At 36.0% G+C, this 23,238-nt stretch overlaps 1 protein-coding gene across 5 annotated transcripts in view; it reads left to right on the forward strand.

The window, feature by feature from the left end:
- Positions 1 to 225: 225 nt before the first annotated feature.
- The window catches only part of rock2a (rho-associated, coiled-coil containing protein kinase 2a), a 62,820-nt gene continuing 39,807 nt past the window's right edge, over positions 226 to 23,238 (forward strand). For 3 of the 5 annotated variants that reach the window (XM_034017012.3, XM_034017010.3, XM_034017011.3), the window contains exons 1-2: positions 226 to 1,203; positions 22,524 to 22,605. In XM_034017012.3, coding sequence (XP_033872903.1) covers positions 1,105 to 1,203; positions 22,524 to 22,605 — 181 coding nt within the window. In that variant the 5' untranslated portion in view covers positions 226 to 1,104. The remainder of the gene's footprint in view (positions 1,204 to 22,523; positions 22,606 to 23,238) is intronic. The other 2 variants (XM_034017014.3, XM_034017015.3) reach the window with 2 other exon arrangements.

The raw sequence follows: 23,238 nt of genomic DNA on the forward strand, positions 1-23,238 counted from the left end.
ATGCTAGATACAGCATCTGACTCATCTAGCCTATCAGAATAGGTGTACGGTGTTACTGCCAGTTCGGGTCAAAACTTTTCTTTGGTGAGTATTACTACACACACAAGAGTTGTCTTGCAATCCTTATATTAGAATAGAACTTCACGTCACACGCTGTGCAGGCAGGTCCATTTCAAGCACTTTAGTGGACGCACAGGCTAAATATACATAGTGACAGCTGAATCAAAATGCGAGCATGTCCTGTACTGTACTGCTAGTAAATATCCTGCAGCAGCGTCAATAGCTCCGTCACTCAGTAAAGTTTAGTGAATGAGTAAGGCCAATGCTATTCTTCGTGAGCAGAATACCTTCTGTTTAGCAGAGGAGGCTGTTGGACCCATGGAAAGAAGAGGGTTGTGGGTAAAGGAGGTTGTGTTTGTGTGTTGATGTCAGAAGAATGAGAGAGTTGGAGAAAAGTATGGAGGACAAGAGGAGGTAACACATACCAACTGACATCATGTGGAAACAAATTACACTGAAAAGTTGAGAGGAAAAAAAAGAGGACTTTTCCTGCAGAGGAACACCCGTCAGTGTGTGAAGAGATCTGTTTGAATTAAAACGACTGCTTCTCGTGTCCCAGCAGGAATGTGGTTTGGGTTTACATTTCGTTTGGTGAAAAAGAAAGAAGAATGTTTTTTTGATTTTCAGGCTTGAAAAGAAGACATTTGAAATTGACTGGAGAGGCAGTCCGGTCCGCCCAAATTGGGAGAGCGAAGAAAACGCCCTGTTGCTTGCAGAGAGCTAATTAAAACACTTTACGCCGGTGAAACACACTGGACTTTTTAAAAATGCTAGGGGAACTTTTATGTTTGTTAGCGTTAAGGGCTTTCCCATAGACTCGGTGTCGTTTCGCGCTCTGTTTAATTTTTGTTAAGTTTATTTTTCTTTTTTTTTTCCCCACCCTGAGACCAGAGACAGTCTGAAGTCAGTTTCCCAGGGCGGCCTCTCTGAGGCTCGTTTTTTAGGCCCAGAGGCACTGACTGACAACAAAGAAAGAGTTTACAGAGAAAATCCTCCGGATTTTGATAAAGGAAAGGGTTACACTATTTGGACAGACTTGTTAAAATGTCGGCCTCGGCGGAGAAATGTGTAGAAACCCGGCAGAGAAAACTGGAAGTTATGATCAAGGACCCCAGGTCTCCGATCAACTTTGAAAGTTTACTGGTAAGTTTTCACTATTAAGATTAATATTTAAACACTCCCATGTTTTCTTTTCATTTTCTTTTACTTTAGCGCTGCAGCTAATCGTCGCAACATAAACTGAACAGAGTAAGGTTTATAGTTTTCAATTCTTAGCCCTCTGTCTTGCAATAAAAATAGGAATGACACACCTCATTTAGAAATGTACGAACAGGAGTGCTGTGTTTTTTTTTCCTTTTTTAAAAATGAATGTCCCCATTCATGTGACAGAAACAATTGTGCATTGACGTGAGTGCATAGCATTAGGCTGGTTGATGTCGTAAATACAGGGACTGTTTTTTTGTGGCTAAATAAACAAAACCAAAGAAATAACGCAATTGGTACTGTAGCTACATCACCATAAAACATACTTCGTTGTATACAGCGTTTTAAAATCTCATTTTTTATATTTGGAAGGGTATCTTGAAGTTGTCGTTTAAAACTTAACCAAGTTAATAATATTTAATACCAATATTATTTCCTAAATTGTGTTAAATGTTTTGGACGTATGCACAATATAGTAAAATAAATACATTACCGGTATCTGAATAAAGAAAATATTATAAAGTTACGAGTAGCCCCCAAATGAAAATTAAAAAAACATACTGTTTTTGTAGTGTAGTACTTTATATGAATAAAAATACTGCACGCATTTGGCAGTTCCATAAGTATACTGTGTGTGTGTTACAGTGAAAGTGTGAAATCCAGAGATGTAGAATCCCTAGCGATTCTATACAATCACTGGCCAGTTTAGTGAATGTATGAAACTGAACTCTGTTGTACACAATTGTTAGTGATTCTATAAAATCACTAGTGATTGTACACATTCACTGTCACAAGTTAGTGAAAGTGTGAAAAATGTATAAAATCATACAAAATAACAATTAAAACGAAAATAGATTGGTATTAAAAGGAGTTGCTGTAGTATTTTACATTAGCACTCATAATTTAATCTAAATCAATGATATTGTTGTTTTTAAAATGAGTCTTGTAAGCTAGTACAGCCAGAATATAGGCAAAATACAAGAGACTTGTATTATTAAATTATTTATTAATCAAAATGAACAAACATATGGCGAACAACTTAAATGGACGCAAAGAAAAAGCAAACATTATAATAGTTACAAAAATTGAGTATGCAGTTTAAACTATAAATGCATTTAAAATGTTTATCAAATTTATAAACTTAAATAAAAAATACATCTACCCATACGCAACCAGTGATTCTATACAATCACTGATGTCACACTTTCACTGTAACATATGAACTTTGTCTGTGCAATGGTATACGTATCACCGATTGAGAAAGATGACCGTTTAATACCTAAACAAATCTTTGTCTACAGTGACTTACTGTCGACTTTATTGTAATATGACAAAGTAAGGTACATTCCGGTATATCTGGGATGGCTTAGGAAAACAAACCGAACCAGGGGGGATATGCTTCTCCAGTAGTTTTACTTTCACTGGCTGATGTACTGTAGTTCCCCATGGCATTTTCTGTCTGATATTCAAATTGCAACATTGTATTTAAGAGGGTGACTTTAAGTACAGCCTATTATATTAGCTACAGTGTGTAAACACTGGTAAACTTATTGGGAAATACTTACTGTAGCAGAGCACGTCAATAAATATAAATCATTTTACATTTTTTTGTTTTATCATGTTAATCGTACTGGTAATCCACATTAAATTACGAATTTTCATTTGTCTTGAACAGTTCATTAAAAATTACACAATATGCATGAACATCATGACATATTAGACCGGATCTGAAGTTTTACTGTTACCTAAATATTGTCTGTGTGCTTATAGGCCATGGCAAGCAAATTGTGATGGAATGGAAGGGGTAAGAACTGCTGGTCTTGTAATACTGTAAAGGGCAGAGACTCTAAAGGTAGCTATTGGATGTATTAAACTTAACATTTTTCATACTTTGTTTTCTGTTGAATAAAAAGGACTTCATTAATTGTTTGACTGATTGAAGTTTGAATATATAGAAAGCCTATTGAGCCGGGTTTGTGAATACTGTCCTGCCAGCTGGTACAGGTCTTTCCTTTTAGAAGAACTGTAATGGATGCTGACCTAGTTGAGAACGCTGTCACTTTAAAATCAGTTTTATTATACATTAATGTAGTTTACCCAGTTTTGTATTTTATGTCAAGAGGCATCTTAGCAGGCCAATAAAAGAAGACACTTGTAAAGGAAGGAAAAATAGAAAGGAAAAATAGCACTGCTTACACTGTCTTAACTTGGTAAAAATAAGTAAATGTACATTTGTTCTACAATATTTCAGTACTTTTCCCATGTACAAGATGACCCCAGTTAAGCACAACTAGAAAGGGGTTTGCCTAACACAGTACAGTAAATACAGTATCACCAATGTGTGTTCTCAAATGAATATTCTCATACAGTAAATCTATTAATTTATAATGTGTGTTAGACCGATTGGGTTTGATGGCTCCTTGCTCTGTTAACACAATTGTACTAACAGGGTGCTTTATTGCTTCTTGCTCTCTTAACAAAAACAGTTGCCTTATAGATCCCCAACTGCAGTGCTTGATTTGGACCCTGTTGTTGGCAGCCAGCATATGCTACATTAAAATTCCTGTCGAATCACATTCAACTGACAAGTGTTGAACACAAGAGTTAAGGGACTAAACATGGTTTTGAGTCAATTGCCACATTGTGTGTCAGCTTCCTGAACTCTTCATACTGTATCCCGTTGTTTAAGTTAGAAAATGTAGGTGAATAGAGAAATGTCAGCAGAGACGAAACACAGCAGATTGTGCAAGGCATAGGAATGCAAGCGCTCTGGGTCTCCCTCCTGCATCTCTGTCACTTGTTCCATTCGCCACTAAATTTCAATTAAATCTTTCGGCATATTCCAGCCATAGTAATTTGAGAAGATATGCATACAGTACCTCATGGTCATTTGTGTGGACATGAACAAGATATAGGGTGTGTGGGTTTTTTAAGAATGCATTTTATAGAGCACCTACCCCCCCTGTCCAGGTTATAGAGGAACTTGTTAAATACAAGTTTCAAAATCATACAAAATCCAGTTATTGTTAAACAGCTTTTCAATTGATCTTTATAGTTTTGCACATGATGTCCGCTGGATACTGTAGGAATGCAAAATAGCTGCTATGGTAGGTTATGGAGGCAGTAGAAGATGTACATTTGAGGCATACGCCCTCTTAGGGAACATAAAAAAAAAAAAATCCTTTTAAAGTAAGGTTCTTTCACCTAAAAAGACTACTCTGATTTCTAGTCGATTTTGTTAAAAGGGATTGAGCCTGTTCTAGGGGTAAAGTTAAGTGTTTCTGGCCACTTAAATGTGTGCTTTTTAAATTAACTGTCAATGCAGTGCTTACAAGTCATGTAATAGGTTATTCATTACTTTTTAGTTTTATAATAATGTAGTTGTTAAGTTCTTTATTTTACCAAGTGATATTGTGCAGGTTTAGAAACTTGAACTACAGTAGTCTTACATCCAGTCCTATTTAAATAATCAGAAGCCAGGGGTTTAACAGTCAGACTCCTGTTAAATAAACTGTTCATCTGCTTTTGCTGAATGAAATCCTCATTTAGTGAACCTACAGACAGGTGAGGCTTATTCAAGGTGTGATGAGTGCAGTCAGTTCAGAGCTGTTTGAGCAGGGGCCTGATTACATTCCTGGTACCTGGTCATTTCAGTAATATAACTAAACAAAAGGAGTTGTGAAAATCAGGACTGGTTGCAGGGTACAAACCTAGCAACATTGTAAGAAATAATTAACGGGTTGCTTTATCATAATCGGTAGGTTCAGCTTTAATGTCCTTGCCATGTCATTAGAACGTTTCTATGCATCCTCATGACATGCTGTCACAGACCCCATCCAGCCTTGTAGGTAATGTAATGTACAGGCGACAGTACTACAGAGTTCAGACTAATTGCATTCCCTGTTTCACATCAATCTCTGCAAGTGTGACAAGCTGAATGACAATACACCGTCTTTGTTTTGGTTCTTTGAACAAGAAAAAAAACATTGCACCTTTTGCAGATTCCAAGAATACTTCAATCGGTGATGTTGTCTTTTCTCCACCTTTTATTCTAAATGGGCTGGAGTCAGCACCGTGAATCTAAATTGCAATCTATTCCATAAATTACTGCTGGCAAAAGGAAGAAATTGCTGACTACTGGCAATTTAACAGCATTTACTTAGTAGGCATATAATGGAGTCTATGTTTTCTATTTAGATTTATTAAAGTAGCTTTGACTTTTTAATGAATTGCAAAATCAATTGGTACACTACAGGGCACAGTCATGCCATGATTATAGGTATTTGGGGAGTACATCTTTTTCAGTATTCTCAAAAGCTTCTGAAATTAGCACTTAACATCAAGAGTTATCCCACTCTACACATATCTTTTAAAGACTGTATTGATCAACAAACTAATAGTACAGTGTTTGTTTTTATAAATTTGTGCCAGTGAAAGCCTGATTTGTTCCGTCATTGTCTTCCTAACTCATAAATGTTGTGTGTGTTGACCGTTTTAATCAACTACTTCGTCTGAAGATTTATAATGATAATTTTAATGTTAATAGATAAAAAAAAAAAAGTGTTAATTGTGAGCAGACCATATCTGGAAATTGAAGCTTTGAATTCAATGTCAGTTTATGGTTGAAAGTAGGCAGAAAGAAATTCCAATTGGTAATATTATTTTTAACAGTTAGAGGGGCAATTGCAGCAATATCAAGAACTTCTTGTGAAGAAATGTGTCTGAAGATTGAAGTAGCAAGTGATGCTGAGGACTGCGGACTGTGGAGATGCATAGCAGCAGGGTGGGTTGAACGAGGAGCTGCAGGAAGCTCAGAATCTTGTGTCAGCTGTTGCATCAGTCTCTGTTTCTAGGATTCCTATTTTGAGTTGCATCCCATTCCAGGGCATGTCCTGAAGTGGAAGCGTAGCTTACAAAGATAGAAAAAAAGTTTGCTGGAACCTCATGCTAAGAAAGAGGCACTAGTGAACACATTTTATCTAAAGAACTGCAGTGTAGTGTCAGAATCGTTGCCTACTGTACACAGAGGTCATGTATGTCCTTCTGTCACACTTGCATGTATACTGTACATAGAGAAGCGTGTATCCAGAACCCAGGGGTATACTGGTATGTACTGTAATGTTGCAGCTTTACTTGTGCATTCTGTGGGTGTACTGTGCAAATCATGTCTAAATGTCTATCAGAATGTCAGGTTATAAAAAATCAGACACACCTGGCTTTCAGATTACCCTTTTTTTGTTACTCAATAAACTTTAGCATCAGCATACTGTATTTAATGTATTGGATGATGTAACTTGCCTTTTTGTACATTTTGGCTCATCTGCTTTGTCTAGGAGCTCTCTACAGTAGTTTTGTACTTAAGACGTCATTGTGGTCATAAAGGTCTGTTAATCGCAGATAAAATGTCAAGTCCTGGAGTGTGAACATTACATTTTACAGTGCAGAGCTACAGTACAGGAGATGTTTGAAGTATAAACCAAAACTATTTATGATCATTTTATGTTAATCACACTCTGTCTTCCTATAGATCAATGACTAAATTAATTCTTGAGAGCTCCATATGGATAAGACCAGAAATCAGCTGTTTTTCCGTAGTAAAAGGCATGCAGTAAATACAGTATGTCTCCTAATATTGTTTGAATCCAGAGTTGGGTCATTCGGTTTGAAATCTTGCAAGGCAGCATGCAGTTTTTTTGAGTCTCCGACTAGGGTTCCAGGGATATGAGGCTTAATCATTTTAGCCAAAAATACAATTAACTTTTCATGAACAACTTTTGGTCTTTTTAAATTGTTTATTACACTGTGGTACAGTACCTCACTAGAATTGAGCATATACTGTCGTTAGTCCCTTTATGATAAGACAAGTTGTTCTAAAAACACAAAATAAAAAACTAATTCTACTGCTTCAGTTACCGAGAATTTGTTTCCCGTTTCAAGAATTTCACTGTCTCTGTGGAATGTTTGGGAATTGATCATTCCGAAATGCCATGTTTCAGAAAGTCAGTGCTTACATCTGTTCTTTAGAGTTGAATGAAGAACTGACCCTAGCTGAAAACTAGTTTTTATATGACTGCTTTAGGAACCCTTAACCCATGAAGTGCCATTCTCCTCATTTGAGGACAGGCTACTTTGTAATTTTTTGCAGCATTTTTAACTGGCATCTACCTGTTTTTCATTTTATTTTTAACTTTTGTTATGATAATTTACTCTAATTTTGTTAACTGCAAAAACGTTGTCTAAATATATAAAATTACATACACACAGCATGTGTTGTGATTATTTCAAAGAAAATGTATATTGGCATGTAAATGTTCAAAACTGTGTATTGCTAAACCCAGCATGTAGGCCTATTTTGACAAACTGTATGTCATTTACCTGTTAAATTGCAGTACCATTACATCCTTCTAGCCATAATCAATCAATTTAGAGGTTGATCCAATTATATTGAAATACACTGTAAAAGCTGCATCACCGTTGGGTCCTGATGAACATGGATCTTTCTTAATTTGAAATTAAAAGTATACTGTAACTTTCAGTTCTGGACCAGATGTGCACCTTCCAGGGTGAATGTACAGAAGCAAGAGGGTAACATCTTTCAGTTGATTAGTTCAGGGTGATCTAATCAACTGGGTTGAAGTTAATTTACAATATTTAGTGGCATACCATTTGAAAGTGTTAGGAAAGAGCTTTAAAATGAGCACAGCATGTAGCTTAAGTAAAGCAAAGGTTATGAATGCAAGTTTGCATTTGTTGGTCAAAACGATTTGACCTCTCATCAGGGAAGTGAAGGTCACATTGGTCAAAAAAAAACAAAAAACAGTTTGTCAATTTCTGAATGCTGTATCATCAGTAAGTACGCTGACATTTGTTTAATTATCAGTACGTGATGCTTTGGCCATGTGTTGATCTCCCATGGAATGACAAAGCAGTATTAATGCAACTGCTGTAATATGAGAGTAATGAAGTCATGTAAAAAATAAAGCATCCCAGTTAATGCACTCTGCAAGGGCTTGACTTTAAATGCACTTAAGTTGACTGCAGCGTATAATATTCTGATGGAGACCCGTGCAGCCAAGACTAAAACATTTGTTTACATCTTGGATTTAACCTTCAAGAGGTGAAAGATCAAGTGCATTATCAAGGGTTGTCTAAGACCACTCAAGAGTAGTTTAATTTGTACAGCATTTATATTTTAAAAGGCTTTTAAAAAGCAGAATTCTGTATTCTTTAAATTTGGTTTAGGTTCCTATTTTTGGAGGCAGTATTATTGGTATACTTGTAGTAAATATAATTCCAAAAATCGATAATGGGACAAATCACATTTATAGGATGGCGCCATCGTAAAACCAAGTTAGGAAACCCTGAATGAGTTATCTTCTTGCTCCTCATTACTTGCCTAATTCTTAACAGTATCTAAAAAAAATACAGCAACATTTACCATGCACTGTATGCCTTTAGGCTGGTTCTGCAGTATATTTTGGGCTTAAGAGAGTGATCTGTCTAAGTAGAAAGTATATTTATTCAAGGGAGCAAGTAAAGTTGAGTGGAAAGTCAGAAAGAGAGCAACATGTACTCAGTAATATGTCATGCCTATTTTTCTTTTTTAATAATTTGGAATCGCCAATTATTTCAGATTTTCTCCCCAATTTGAAATGCCCAATTATTTTCATTTCAACCTGGCCCGTCTCTGCCACCCCCGTGCTGACTGGGGAGAGATGAAGACGGACACACGCGTCCTCTGAAACGTGCGCCATCCTCAGAGTTGGTCAAAAGTGGAGTACGTCTAGTAACCTCCCAGACATGGATTGGTTTTCATTAAGAAGTCGGTAAATTCAAAATGAAATGCGATGTTGTGGCCAGAGAAGGCACTTTTGTCCATGATTTGTAAACGGTGAACCGGGTGTAAATAACACATTTTGTTGTACCACCTTTTCCAAAGGCTAGAATAACCATTTTGTCCCTTGAGTGGTATTTCCATACATACCTTCAAATGCACAGTTCAAAGCATTCATTTAAGAGTTGCCGATTTATGTTTTGTATTTTCCCATGATCCCCAATTTGGTTATGCCCAGTCGTTGCGTTTTACTGAACTGTAGAATCTCGGGACAGATCCTACCAATTTTAATATTGTATTATGGTTTATTGTAAAGTCTGGTATTTGCTTTGAGTCGAATTCCCCACGGAAATGCTGTATCAATTCTAACATAACACTGACATGGTTGATTCACACAGGAGTAAAAAGACACCGGACGTCTGAGTTTGACATTTTACAGAAGGTCCAAATGTCCTGTAAAAAAATCGCAACACCTCTGCGAATTATCGGGGATAAAAAGAAATGGATGGTCCTCCCTGGGTTAAATTTCACAGATGTCGGAAAAAATTCTAAAATCACCTGTTTATGTGGTGATTTTTAGTCCCGTGTGAATAGGGCTTCAGTCTTCATTTGTCTTCAGATATTCATTGTAAACTGCCAAAATAGTTAAGCTTTATGTTTTTGTTGTAGCCTTTTTAATGCAAATGTGTGAGGCTATGATTATTCAAAAGCTTTAATTGTTAAATTTATATTTTAAATACAAATGCTTGCTGTTAAGAGTTTACTAGATGGGTTCCCAACCTTTTTCAATGTAGAGACCACTTTGGTGTTTGGATTTTTTCCATGGACCACTTGCCATTTTTTCCAAGGACTCCCCACTCCCGTCCACGGTCGTCAGTGGCATAGCTTGTATTCGAAACGGCGATATCCAAGCTATAGGGCGCACTCGGCAGCCAAAAGTAAAGTATTTATATAACTTACCTAACGTGAGATCCCTGGCTTGAATCTTCGCTAGCAGTTCATCAATGCGAGGTGTCTTTGAAGTAAGTCTCAAATTGTGTATCCAAATCAGTAACTTGAGTTGCCAAAACAGCTTTAATGTTGGACAATCCAGTCTCAGAATTACTGAGAAATATTAAAGATAAAGATATCGGCTAAATATGCAAGTTTTGCAAGAAACATTAGGTCTTTAAATTGGCTTGCATGGCTGTAGTTTGTGTTTGACAAGAATTCCTCCAGCTCCAATACCCATTGCAAGATTCGTCCACGAGACAGCCAGCCGGCCCTCGGTGTGCAGCAAGAGTTGGATGGGATCAGCTCCCATCTCCTTGCAAAGTGCAGCAAAAATGCGAGAATTAAGTGGCCTTGCTTTAACAAAGTTTTACAGTTTTCACTGTATCTGTCAGAACACTGTTTTGTTCTGGCTCCAAATGATGAGCTATGCTTCTCAGTGTACAATGCAGTGGGTTGCTCATACTGCTGGGGATACTTGTTTTACCTGCGGAGTTACGCCTTTGTGTACCCCTGCCATCTGTGCATATCCCAATACAATCAGAAAAGTTTAAACAATGTCAAGATATGAAAGTATCGAGAACTTTTAATCATGTCTTCACCCTAGTTTTCCAGCGATTTGCAGAAAAGAAAACCTTCAGTGCTTTCTCCATCCCAATGATACTGCACATAAACCATTAATTGAGCTAAACCAGCAATGTCTGTGGATTCATCAAGTTGAATGGCGAACCTCTGGCCTCAAAGACATTGAACAAGTTGCTCTTCTATATCGAGTGACATGTATTGAATGCGACGACAAACTGTATTGCTTGAAATGGGAACAGTTAGTTTTTTGGGTTTTTTTACTGCTTCAGTCAAACAAACATTCACATATATCCCTTACACATGGCATCACAAGATCCTCTCCACCAACTGTGTTTTTTTTTGTTTTTTGTTTTTTGTTTTTGAATTTGCGATCCTAAGAGAAACCAGGAAAGACGCTTTCAAACCACTATCAAGCAGTGTTGTCATTTTGCGCATTGAAAGATGCTGATGGCAAAGTTCCCATTTTTTTTGTTTGTTTAAAGTACAGTTTTTTTTTTTTTTTTGCATTCCGGATGCTTTGTTGATAAATGGTGTCTCAATTTTGCAGGTTTAAGAGCTTTGTTTGACAAAACCTCCTGACAAATAACGCACTGGGTCTTTGGGTCGTCCTCAGATCCAGTAAATATAAATCCCAGTGCTGAATATTCTAGATTGCATTTACGACACAGTGGGTTTCTTTTCTTCGAAGGTGGCATTGCTTGTTTCACGTTCCATTGCCAGCCCTAGATTATAAATTAATTTATAAACACACCGTAATGAAAGAAAACATAGAGAATGACAAAATGCAGCTATATTTAATAAGACTTGTATGGATTGTGGTTAAAGCCGTTTGTTGTGTTGGTTAGTAAAATGTATATTTTAAATACAAATACAAGCACAATGTGTGATTGTGTAGAAATTCTAGGAGATGTAAAACTTTTGGCCATAGCTATATACTAACAGCATGGCTTATAAGAATGTTCTGAACTCTCTATATGCAACTATTTGAAACCAACTATTAAACTTTATTCTTGGATTTCTCTTTCTGTGAAATGGTTGTTTACTATAGGCTAATTTGGTACGTGATTCATGCTTTGTTAATCTTTATTGGAGTCAGCTGAAGAACCACCATGCACTGTGTGAGGGGTTTATGACCCCATAAACTTTATGTTGGATAATAAAGTTTGTAAAGATGTGTACAGAGTCTGTTTTTTGAGATGTGCTAGGCATTACAGTACATGGGGAGACTGTGTATACCTACTGTATCTTACTGTATGTTGTACTGTAATCTGAATTGGCCATGTGTATAATGCATAAAGGGCTGTTGCATTATACTGTAGGTCTACAAGTCCAGTGACCATACTTCCTAAGGACTCGGTTATTGTTCTCTGGGTACAGTATAGGAGGCTTTTTATGTAGCATAAGATTTTTGCATATTTAGAAAACTGCTTGCCCAATTAAGAATTTGTTATCGATAGTGCTAATTTTGAATTTTTAACCATGGCAAGGGAGAATGTCACTAACATAGAGTACTTTGTGTAAATATTTGCTAACCTGATATGTAAACTGCTAAGGAAACAATTGAAAGATTAAGCTTTAATACACTTCAAAAACTTGGACATGAACATGTGACCTGTTTATTATGAGCATAAACTAGTGCTGGGACGAACACAGGATTGTCATGTTCGGCTATTCGCTCATAACTGAAATATTCATTCGCTTTTTAAAAAGTAATAATAGCCACAGGGTTCTCCCCAGGCCTTTTCAGCCGGGCGGTGCGGGGCGGGGCGGGGCGGGGCGGGGCGCTCTGGCTGAAAAAACCTGATCCGTCCGTCTTGCAGATGCTACTGTCTAGATCAGTTTCGCGTTGCTGAGTGAAAAAAATCTTGGAACCACATAACAGCTGTGTTACGTCTTAACACAACATTTAACCAATCAGAGTTGAAGCGGCAGGTTTTCTGTGTTAAGCACTTGGAGGCTAAAACGTTAAAAATGACTGCTAAAAAAATAGCCAATTATTTTCAAAGCAAAAATAGTGACAATGAATGCAGGTGGTCAAAATAAGCCAGAGATCGGTGCAATCCACCGCGTAATGTATTTGCGCCGGCTACTTCATTAAAAAAATATTACGTTTATTTTCGGGTATTATCAGTCAGTCCGTTTTTTGTCGTATTATTGTACTGTAAGGTGATATGTAGTACATAATAGCTATACATATGCACCAAAAAAACAAACAAAAAAACATTGGAGGTTCATTTATAGAGGCTGTACACCTTTAAGAAGAAAGGCGTAATGGGATCAGCTGCTGTCAGCTGACATGCAAATGCTTAAGTGCAGAGGTGCTGGATTATTACACTGCGGTTTCATGCAACAGTTATGATGGTGACCAAACGTGTGTGAGTACTGTTAAAAAAATAATAATAATCTTTAAAATGAACAGTTGCATTCCAAAAATGTATAATAGCGAAAAACAAAAAGATGTACATTAACAAAAAGCCCTGAAAACTTAACATAAAGAAAACAATTTAAATGAAGCAATAAGCTCAATAATTAAGCTAAAAAGTAAGTGAAAAGTCAACGAAAGACAACACATTATTAGAATTCTTTGTCGTATTATATATTTAAGGTAAGGCAAGTTTATTTTCCGATAAGTGCGCCCGGCTATAATGTTCTGCCGCCCGGCTGTACAGAATTCCTGGGGAGCCTGAGTCATTCAATTGCTCTGAACAGGCAGAGACAGCGTAGCAGCAGGGGGCGTGGCCGTGGCACCTGTGTGTGTGCCTTTATTTTACAGCAAGACCTTACAATATGTAGCACTTCAAAATAGAAACATATCTCAGGAGTGAAGAATAAGTTGGGTAGGACTTACTTTACCCCAGTGAATTAACCACAAAACAAATGATGCCAAATAGCAGCTCAAGTTAGACGTTTTGTTTATTCCCAAAATAAATAGTACATAAAGTTGATAGCACATTTTATTTATGTATTTATTTATTTTCATTCATTCCTTGACATTGCCGTTTCTTCACAGTAAACAGTGGCCATTGACACGTTTTCATAAAGTAATAACATACTTGTGCCTTTTTGTAGCTGAACAAGCAAACGAAAACTGAAATTTGACTTTAAACACTTCAAATAAAACAAACATGGAAATGGTGTTTATAAAGTGAAGGGGGAAAAAACTCACTGTTTTGGTTCACATTTATTACGTTCCACATAACAAAGTTGCAACAAAATATATACAGTATATAAAAATCACTACACAACATTTTCATGAAGTTGGGTACTGTCAGTGAGGCAGAATGAAGTGCTTGCCTTTTTTCTGTCCCATGAGATTCTGGTGCGCTCTAAAGCAGCACAGCGCATTTTTGTTCCAGATGGCTTTCCATAGAGATCGCTATGCGTGTGCACGCACATAATCTGGTTTGTTTACTTTTTGCTGTCTAAAACTTTTAAATAAAGGCTCAAGAGCTGCTGTGTTGATTGTGTTTCTTTTATATCTATATTAATCTCACATATCACACACAGCTCTTTTTCATTTGCCGGTAAATAAGTGCACTGCATTTTTGTAATTTGTAGCGAATACGAACATCTGAATACATGTAAAAAAAATGTGTTTGAATATTCTGATATTTGTCCCAGCACTAGTATAAACCCTACGCAAATGACTGTATTACTGTTAGGCAATAAAAATATGTATATAAACTGTATTTCAGAAGGGTGGTGCGTGCAATTACATTTTTTCTATTTGCAGATTTTCTCACTGTGTTTACATGTTACATATAGTATTCCCTAGTTTTATAAACAGGTTTTGAGCTAAATTTTGAACAGGGGCAGTGTACGCTTTTTGATAAATACATTATTTAATTTACATTTTTATATAGTTTGGAATGTTCACATGCCTTCATTTATAGAGCTGTAACCACCAGAGATGTCATCGTTGTCGCAGCTCATGATATTTTAGTTTTGGTTGCGAAAAAGGATCCTCTAATGTTGGCACACGTTTCCGTTCCAGCGATCGAGAAAGCATAGCACTGAAATGTCAGCAAGCTCCGGTTATTTTTCCTCGTAAGTTTAAAACTTTTGTTTGAATGACAAATGGCACAGAAAGACAGCACAGCACAATTAAATTAATTAAATACAATTCATTGTTAAATGGCAGAAGAGATATGTTTTTATTTGTTACTGTATTCCCCCAGTTTGCAAATACTTCCACAATTAATTCAAACACAATGATATGTCTAAAATCTGTTTCTCATACACTGCACTGTACCGTACAAAAAAGAAAGACCATTTTGAGATGGTGACTACATTTGAATGCATGCTTTTGTAATTGTGTTACAGTAGCAACCATGATATTGATCAGTGACCTAATATGGCTGCCATATTTAGTTCATCTGATTTACTGTAACTTGTTGGGACAGAATACTTTGTTATTGTCTTGATGATGATTTTGTTCACCAAAAGAAACCATATTTTTGTATAAAATGTCTTGCTGTAATTGGCTCAACCGTGACCAATGTGAAGAATGTTAGTCATGTTCTTTATTTAAGAACAGTTATTTTTTAATCTGATGTATTTTCATATTTGCAAGCATTTTTAATGTGGAAAATACTGCATGACCACCTCAGTACGGTATGTTGTTGATTTACTGTTTAACTGCTCTCCTGTTGGTAATCTTGCTGCAGTACAAATGTGACTGCTAGAATGGCTTTGCAGTACAGAAGAAAGCAAAAATGGTATTGGGATCCATTTATTTAAATGCAGCACATACAGTAAATATTTCATTGTCAAGCCATTGTTGCAGGAAGACTGAGTAGATTGAAGTGCATTTTAGATCAAGAATTTCATCGACCCCACCCATAGGAAATCCTGCTCTGTTGTCTAGCCATTGTCAGTTAGTCTGTACTGTAGTGCTGCAGTTCATGGCCTTCACACCAGACTTGTAATCCTATTAAACTTCAGTAAGAATCTTATTGTCCACTTCACAGTACTGTCTCATACACAATTGACAAAGTCTGTACTGTAATTGCTCATACTGTATTCTCGTTTTTGTTCCTTAAAAGGAAGCTGTTCAGTGGATTACAGTCCAGGAGTAGCCTATTATTTTTGCTCCGAGAGTTGCAGCATCACTGTTTTTTCATTGGGAATTATGATTAGAGTATGTTACGGGCATTTTGTGGGGGATTTTAATTATTGTAGTCCTGATTTATCTTTTAATGTTCCATCCAAAAAGTACCTTTTTTTGGAAAGTATACTTTTGAAAGCAGAGAGATACAAAACAATAGACAACATTTTTTTTTATTTTTATCTATCTGTTTATCTAGCTATTTGTCTTACATTTTTTTCAAATCGTGTTCATCAGCTGGCTTCCAAATACTGTGCATACTGTAACATTCTAGTTACTATTAATAACCGCCCTGCATAATAAACTGAAACCAAAGTAATTGCCTTGGCAAAAAACCACACTTTGTTTTCCAAGTGCTTCAAGTATTTTATACCCAAAATGTTGGAAAGCTGACTTCTCAGCGAATAACCGTCTTAAAAATAATTTTGCTGTAGCACCATACCATACAGGTTTCATCTATATAGCGTCCAACATTTGCAAGCATACCGGGGCGCTTTCCAAGATTAAACAGCAAGCCAGAAGAGCACCAAACTACTCGCTAGTAAAGGGACAAATCCAAGAAACAAGTTTGGAACTTAGATTTAAAAATACTAACTCAGAATTCCGGATACAATTTGGAAGTGAGTTCCAAAGTGAAGGTGTTGCTTGATAGCTTATTAACTAAAAATCTTCTAATAAAACAATAATCATATACAAAAATATAAAATGCAAAATTGTTAATCGTGGGAGAAGGAAAGGGATGTCCTCCACATACAGGGGTGTGCAATTCATATCGCCCAACACCCTGGACAACAAGATTTGTGTGAGGGACAACAAGTTTTGCTGTTATACTTTGCCTGTCGGACAAGTAGTTTTTATTTTTCCTGTGTTCATTATGTAGCTAGAAAGACACTCCGGGTATATTTATAGAGAGCCACGCAAGTTTCTGAAAACTTAATTGCGGAAGTCAAGCACCAACACACAAACATTTTTAAAAGCGTTTACGTCCCACTCCTATCACTTCTAATTGACTAGCTTTAGGGAAAGCTGATCTTCTGTTGGTTAAGAAGCCCAGAAATGGCAAGAGAGCCTCAAGCAACGCAAATGCTAATCTTTTAAACTTAAGGTATTTATTTACATTTTTTGTAAATTAGCAAATAAGTGATGCTGTTTTCTTAATGCATGAACCTGACAGTTAAATGCAGCAATCTAGTAAAGCTACGACGACAAAAAAACACCATAATCGCAAAGGTATTAGCAGATTAGAAAAAATTGTGTTGTGTAATTTTATAAAATTATTTTTGAGTCGAGTGTGTACAGTACTTGTTGGATGTTTTAAAAAAAAAAAAAAAAAAAAAGTAAGTTTACTGTTTAGAAGCATTTCAAGACAAACTTTTCCTGGCAAAACCATTTTATGATTTTTCTTTTTCTTTTTTTCTAACCTTGTTTGCTATTTACCATATTTACATTTGTTTTTTTTAAACACTACATTAAAAATGTTTTTTTTTTTTTTTACTAGATTTGAACAGAAGCGATATTAGGTAAAATGTCTAACAGATACAACTGGCAAAATCATAGACGAAGAGAAAAAAATAGCAAATATAGTAAATGATTACTTTTCACAAGTTTTTACAAAGGAGGATACAGACAACTTGCCCCACATGTTGACCTGTTCCTATCCAGTCTTAAATAACTTTAGCATGACAGAGGCTGAAGTGTTAAAGGGACTAGGAGCTCTTAAAATAAATAAATCCCCTGGGCCGGATGAGATCCTCCCAATAGTACTCAAAGAAATGAAAGAAGTTATTTACAAGCCGCTAACCAAGATCATGCAACAGTCTCTTGACATGGAACAGTCTCTTGACATGGGTTGTACCAACAGACTGGAGAATTGCAAACGCAATACCGATCCACAAAAAGGGAGACAAAACCGAACCAGGGAACTACAGACCAATAAGCCTGACTTCTATTATATGGAAACTTATAGAAACTATAATAAGATCCAAAATGGAAAATTACCTATATGGTAACAGTATCCTGGGAGACAGTCAGCATAGTTTTAGGAAAGGGAGATCGTGTCTAACTAACCTGCTTGATTTTTTTTTTGAGGATGCAACATTGACAATGGATAATTGCAAAGCATATGACATGGTTTATTTAGATTTCCAGAAAGCTTTTGACAAAGTCCTGCATAAAAGATTAATTCTCAAACTGAACGCAGTAGGGATTCAAGGAAATGCATGCACATGGATTAGGGAGTGGTTAACATGTAGAAAATAGAAAGTATTGATTGGAGGAGAAACCTAAAAATTGAGCGAGGTAACCAGTGAAGTACCACAGGGATCAGTATTAGGTCCTCTGCTATTCCTAATCTACATTAATGACTTAGATTCTGGTATAGTAAACAAACTTGTTAAATTTGCAGACAACACAAAAATAGGAGGAGTGGCAAACACTGTTGCAGCAGCAAAGGTCATTCAAGATGATCTAGACAGCATTCACAACTGGGCAGACACATTGCAAATGAGACATTTAGTAGAGAAAAGTGTAAGGTACTGCACGCAGGCAATAAAAATGTGCATAATAAATACCATATGGGAGATACTGAAATTTAAGAAGGAATCTATGAAAGACCTAGGAGTTTGTTGACTCAGAAATGTCTTCATCTAGACAATGTGGGGAAGCTATAAAAGCATTGTCAAGCATTGTGGGAGTCTGAAACCAACTCCCCAGTAATGTTGTTGAAGCTGGCACCCAGGGATCCCCCCCCCCCAGTAGTTGGATTCAGCTTAGAGGCAGAACCTATTTTTATATTTGAGTAATTCCCAAGTATTTCTTATTATAGCTGTACTCTTAGTACTTAAATTTACTAGCAAATGTGTTCCAAACTGCACTGAAAGGAACTGCACGGTTAATCACTAATTGATTAATTGTGTTCACAAAAAACAAAATCCTACAAGTTATTTTTTTATTTTTTTTGTGTGTGTGTTTTGTGCGACGTGGAGGGAGCAAATAGATTTTTAAGAAGAACAAGTAGATTTTTCTAGCATTTGTCCCTTGGACAACAGGTTTTTTTTTTTGGTTTTTTTTTCAAAAAATTGCACACCATTGACATACAATACAGTATGTAATCTTAAAGGTTTTAAAATAATTGTATAATGCTCACTTGTAAGGGCCTAAACGGTTGTATTTGTTAATTATATTTATTTAACAGTGATAAAAAGGGTGAAACAGTTTATTTACAAAAATCCAAATTCAGTTAAATAAATATTTCTTGATACTTCTCTGACTTCTAGTAAAACCAACAAATCAGACATTTGAGTTTGGTATTTTACAGATGCATGTTTACAAGTTTGACAAGGACAAGTTTCCCAAGAAGTTCTAACCTATTTGCATTCTTTACCGAAGAAAGTTTCAAAATATTTAGGCCAAACAACTTCTGGCAGCCTCTGATGTCACCTCAAGCCACAAACCAACTAAAACTGGGCAGCGGTGGAAGAACCATTGTCTTTTTCCTTCTTGGGGTATTTTGTAAATGAGTGAGCTGAAGGTGAAGCAACATGCTTAAACCACAAACAAATTTGGTTTCAACAGCCATTCTTCATCCACTAGTACAGAGATAACTTATTCTACAGTACCTTATGAGGAATTATTCTATTCATCTCTTTGTGTTAGTTAACACATCAGTAAGTGGTTTTTAATTTTAGGAATTTTGGACTATTTTGCCCATAAATGTAACCCTTTCTACAATTGCAGGTGTCCATGTTATTGTTTAAGTAGTAGGATCTTGGTACCTAAATATTTGTTGCTCAGATTACCTACCCCCCCACCCCTTTCAATAAGATGTTTTTTTTTTTGTTTGTTTTTTAAACCTGTAAGTGTTCAAACTCCTCCAGAAGGTGCAGAACAAATTCCTAGTTAGGAGAATTTTCACTATTGTCAAAAATTACTATTTGTTTTAAAGATGCTATTTTGAACCCTATGATGGGTGTTGGAACGCTGGCACTTAATAGAGAAAGGAAGTGAACAGTGAAATTGGTACAACAACACATTTCCTGGCTGTAATGAATTATCTGCAATGCTCTAGACAGCATGTGTCATTTCCTGGATTACTGAACTATGACACTGAAGTTTTGTAACTATTCACCACCTACTGTATGTAGCAAGGTTGGTGTTATACAGTAGGAGTGCGGATCTACTGTACTGTAAGGAGTTGGGAGGTGGGGGAATCTTGTGTTTGGAGCACAGTGGCCCCGGGAAATAGCTTTCTCTCAACTATGTGGCTAGTATTTCTACATACTTGCAATAAAACCCGATAAAATGATGACCCCATAAAATGAGAATTTTAGATTTTGGTAATGCGACTGTACAGTACTTTTACGTAAGTAGGCGGTTTTAGATTCCTGACATTCTAACGTTAGAATGGATCACTTTGTGAAAAATAAAACAGGGCTACCTTGCATAAGGAATTTTCCCAAATTACAGAAGTAGAGTGCAGCAGTGTGGAGTAGTGGTTAGGGCTCTGGACTCTTGACCGGAGGGTCGTGGGTTCAATCCCCAGTGGGGGACACTGCTGTTGTACCCTTGAGCAAGGTACTTTACCTAGATTGCTCCAGTAAAAACTCAACTGTATAAATGGGTAATTGTATGTAAAAATAATGTGATATCTGTATAATGTGAAATAATGTATAATGTGATACCTTGTAACAATTGTAAGTCGCCCTGGATAAGGGCGTCTGCTAAGAAATAAATAATAATAATAATAAGCACTGATTTTATTGTGGTCCTTTCTATTTGGAGTTGGTGAATGAAAGGGATCAAATAAGCTGGCATTAAGACACCAGGCTGGCTTGGACTCATTACATTTGTCAAAATTAAAACTATTCTAATTAATTATATATTTAAAAATAATATTTTTTTTTGCAATATCAGAAGTCCCTGTTCCTTGCCCCTAATTTTTCCTTTGCTCTAGAACATGCTCTTGATTAATCTTGAATGTATAGACATGAAGATAATAAAATATTATGTTAAGTAAGGATTTTCTGTTCTTCTGTGTTTGAAAGTTTGGTTGCTTGAGCTGAGATGCAATATTATTAAGGTTCCCTGAATTCCCCTCGATTTATAGGCTGATCTGCTGAGTGAAAAATAAAAATCCTAAACCATTTAAAAGCTCTTCATGAGTTACAGTAAGAGGGGTTGTGAATATCGTTCTCTCTAAGGCTAAAATGCGCAAATTTTTTGCAATAACTGGCAACAGCCTTCGCACTCAGTTTACTAACTTTCACATGTTATCATAAATATGAACCTCAGTCAAGATTCCAAAATCGAAGTAAACATTTTGAGAGCATTCTTGCAAAGCATTAACATAAGAATATTTGCATCTGTCGACTCTTGCAGCCCATTTCCCTCTGTAAAAATGCACATCACATTTGTACAGTGCTCACTATTGGCCGCGTAGATCAGCCTATAATCTCTGAGTCCGCATGAACGTAACCTGCAGGGCAACATCATTGCAGGATTCTAGTGACAATACTAGCGATGCTTCACTTGCTGTTGCTAGCCAAGAATGTTGGAGAAGTTTTGATAAAACATCTGACAACCCTCCTTCCACAAATACCATACGGTCTGATAAGCTAGTAATAAATTATAATGGTTAGCCTGTGTGGGGTTAAGTTACATCATCATAGTTCTATAGCACAGCCTTTTTTCTTATTTAAGTGTGGTATAATAATATATCCAACTATGTAATAATATATCCAACTAAAACAGATTTTAGTTGGATATATTACACTGTTGAGTATACTATTGGGTGGTTTTATTGGATTTGTGTGCTTTTTAGTCAGAACTTAAGGTTAAGTTTCTCAAGGTGGTTGAAGGCAGTGCCAGTGTTTTTATACAATCGTGTGAAGCAATGCTATACAGACCACTAGTTAAGCATGCAGTGTATGTATATATATATATATATATATATATATATATATATATATATATATATATATATGATGCAGTTATGCTAGGATCTCGGACTTCATAAAGGTAAATATATGCTTCATAAAAATTCTAAATTTATTATACATAATCAGAGGATGATTGAGAATCGGAGGCAGAGCCAGAATAAATGTCTTGTATATGTTAAACTGTAATGCAAATTCTAAAATTGTTGAGATACTTGTTTTGGAATATTGTTTCAAAATTGTATAAGGCAATAAAAAAATATATAAATTAAAAAAAAAAAAGAAAATAATTGATGCGAGTCAAAGTTCCTCACTGATAATTTATGCTTTCTCAGTCAAAAAAAAGTTTCTCAATATCTAAAAAGCTCAGAGGAAACGCTGGTTGTGAACCCTTCCACAAGGTGATCTGTGCCCATATTGCAGTCAGTACTGCAAATACACACGTGCAGTAGTTGTAAATTGTGGTCAGAGTGTAATTTACTTTCTGGGAAAAGTCAGGAAATTAAACTTGATTATATGATTTAGGGAATTTGTAATAACCATTTTTGTCTTGGGTACACTGGCACCATCTCCAATTTTAAAACAGCAGTAATATTCCTAGTATTTATGCCACCTGAAATTCTTTAATATGTTCATAATAGATTTCCTAGGAGACATCTCATGGTCACAGTAAACGTTTAGTACAGAACAGTAAAGACCATGCATAAAGTTATTGTGAATGTTGGCCTGTTAGAACATGTTTTCCTGTAAACAGTCTGCTTCTGCTATTTAGCCTAATGTGTCCCTTTTTTCTTTCTTTTTTCTTCTCCAGGATTGCATGAATGCCTTTGTTTTAGATTTGGACTTCCCTGCACTTAGGAAAAACAAAAACATAGAAACATTTATATTGAGATGTAAGTGATTTTTTTTTTTATTTACTTTGTTCATATTGATCTATTTGTTGATATATTAAATAGTTACCATACTTCATTTACGAAAGGGCGCTAAACTTTATGGTGCACGATAATTGCAATTACTGTGCATGTTAATGATTTCCATATTTACTATTGCAATTGTATTCATGATCGCTCGAAATAGTGTGGATATTATGGGGCGCACTAATTTTATTGTGCCACACTGTGGTAATCAGAATGAATATGTGATTTGTATGGTAATGCATGATAATGTATGTAAATGAGGCACCCCGCTCTGAATAATGAGATGAGCTTCATTCACATGGTATTTAGTAAAGGACGTTCATTTTAGTGCGTGCATTAAAGTGATCATGTATTGGAGCGTATGGGAACCAGGCTTTAACCACTGATAGGCACGCTATTTGTCTGTCCAGAAAACCAGTGATGAGCAGTTCAATTATTTTTACTGACTCGATTTGTTTGTTTGATTTCATTCAGTTTAGTGAATCAATTCAACAGATTTGTCCATTTGATTCACTAACGTGAAATAAATACTTCTTGCTGAATTACTTTGGTTATTAATTTGTTTGAACAGAAAAATCTGGAATCAAGGGCTATTTAAGTTAAGATTGT

Source organism: Acipenser ruthenus, chromosome 6 (genome assembly GCF_902713425.1).
Source record: "Acipenser ruthenus chromosome 6, fAciRut3.2 maternal haplotype, whole genome shotgun sequence".
Lineage (NCBI taxonomy): Eukaryota > Metazoa > Chordata > Actinopteri > Acipenseriformes > Acipenseridae > Acipenser > Acipenser ruthenus.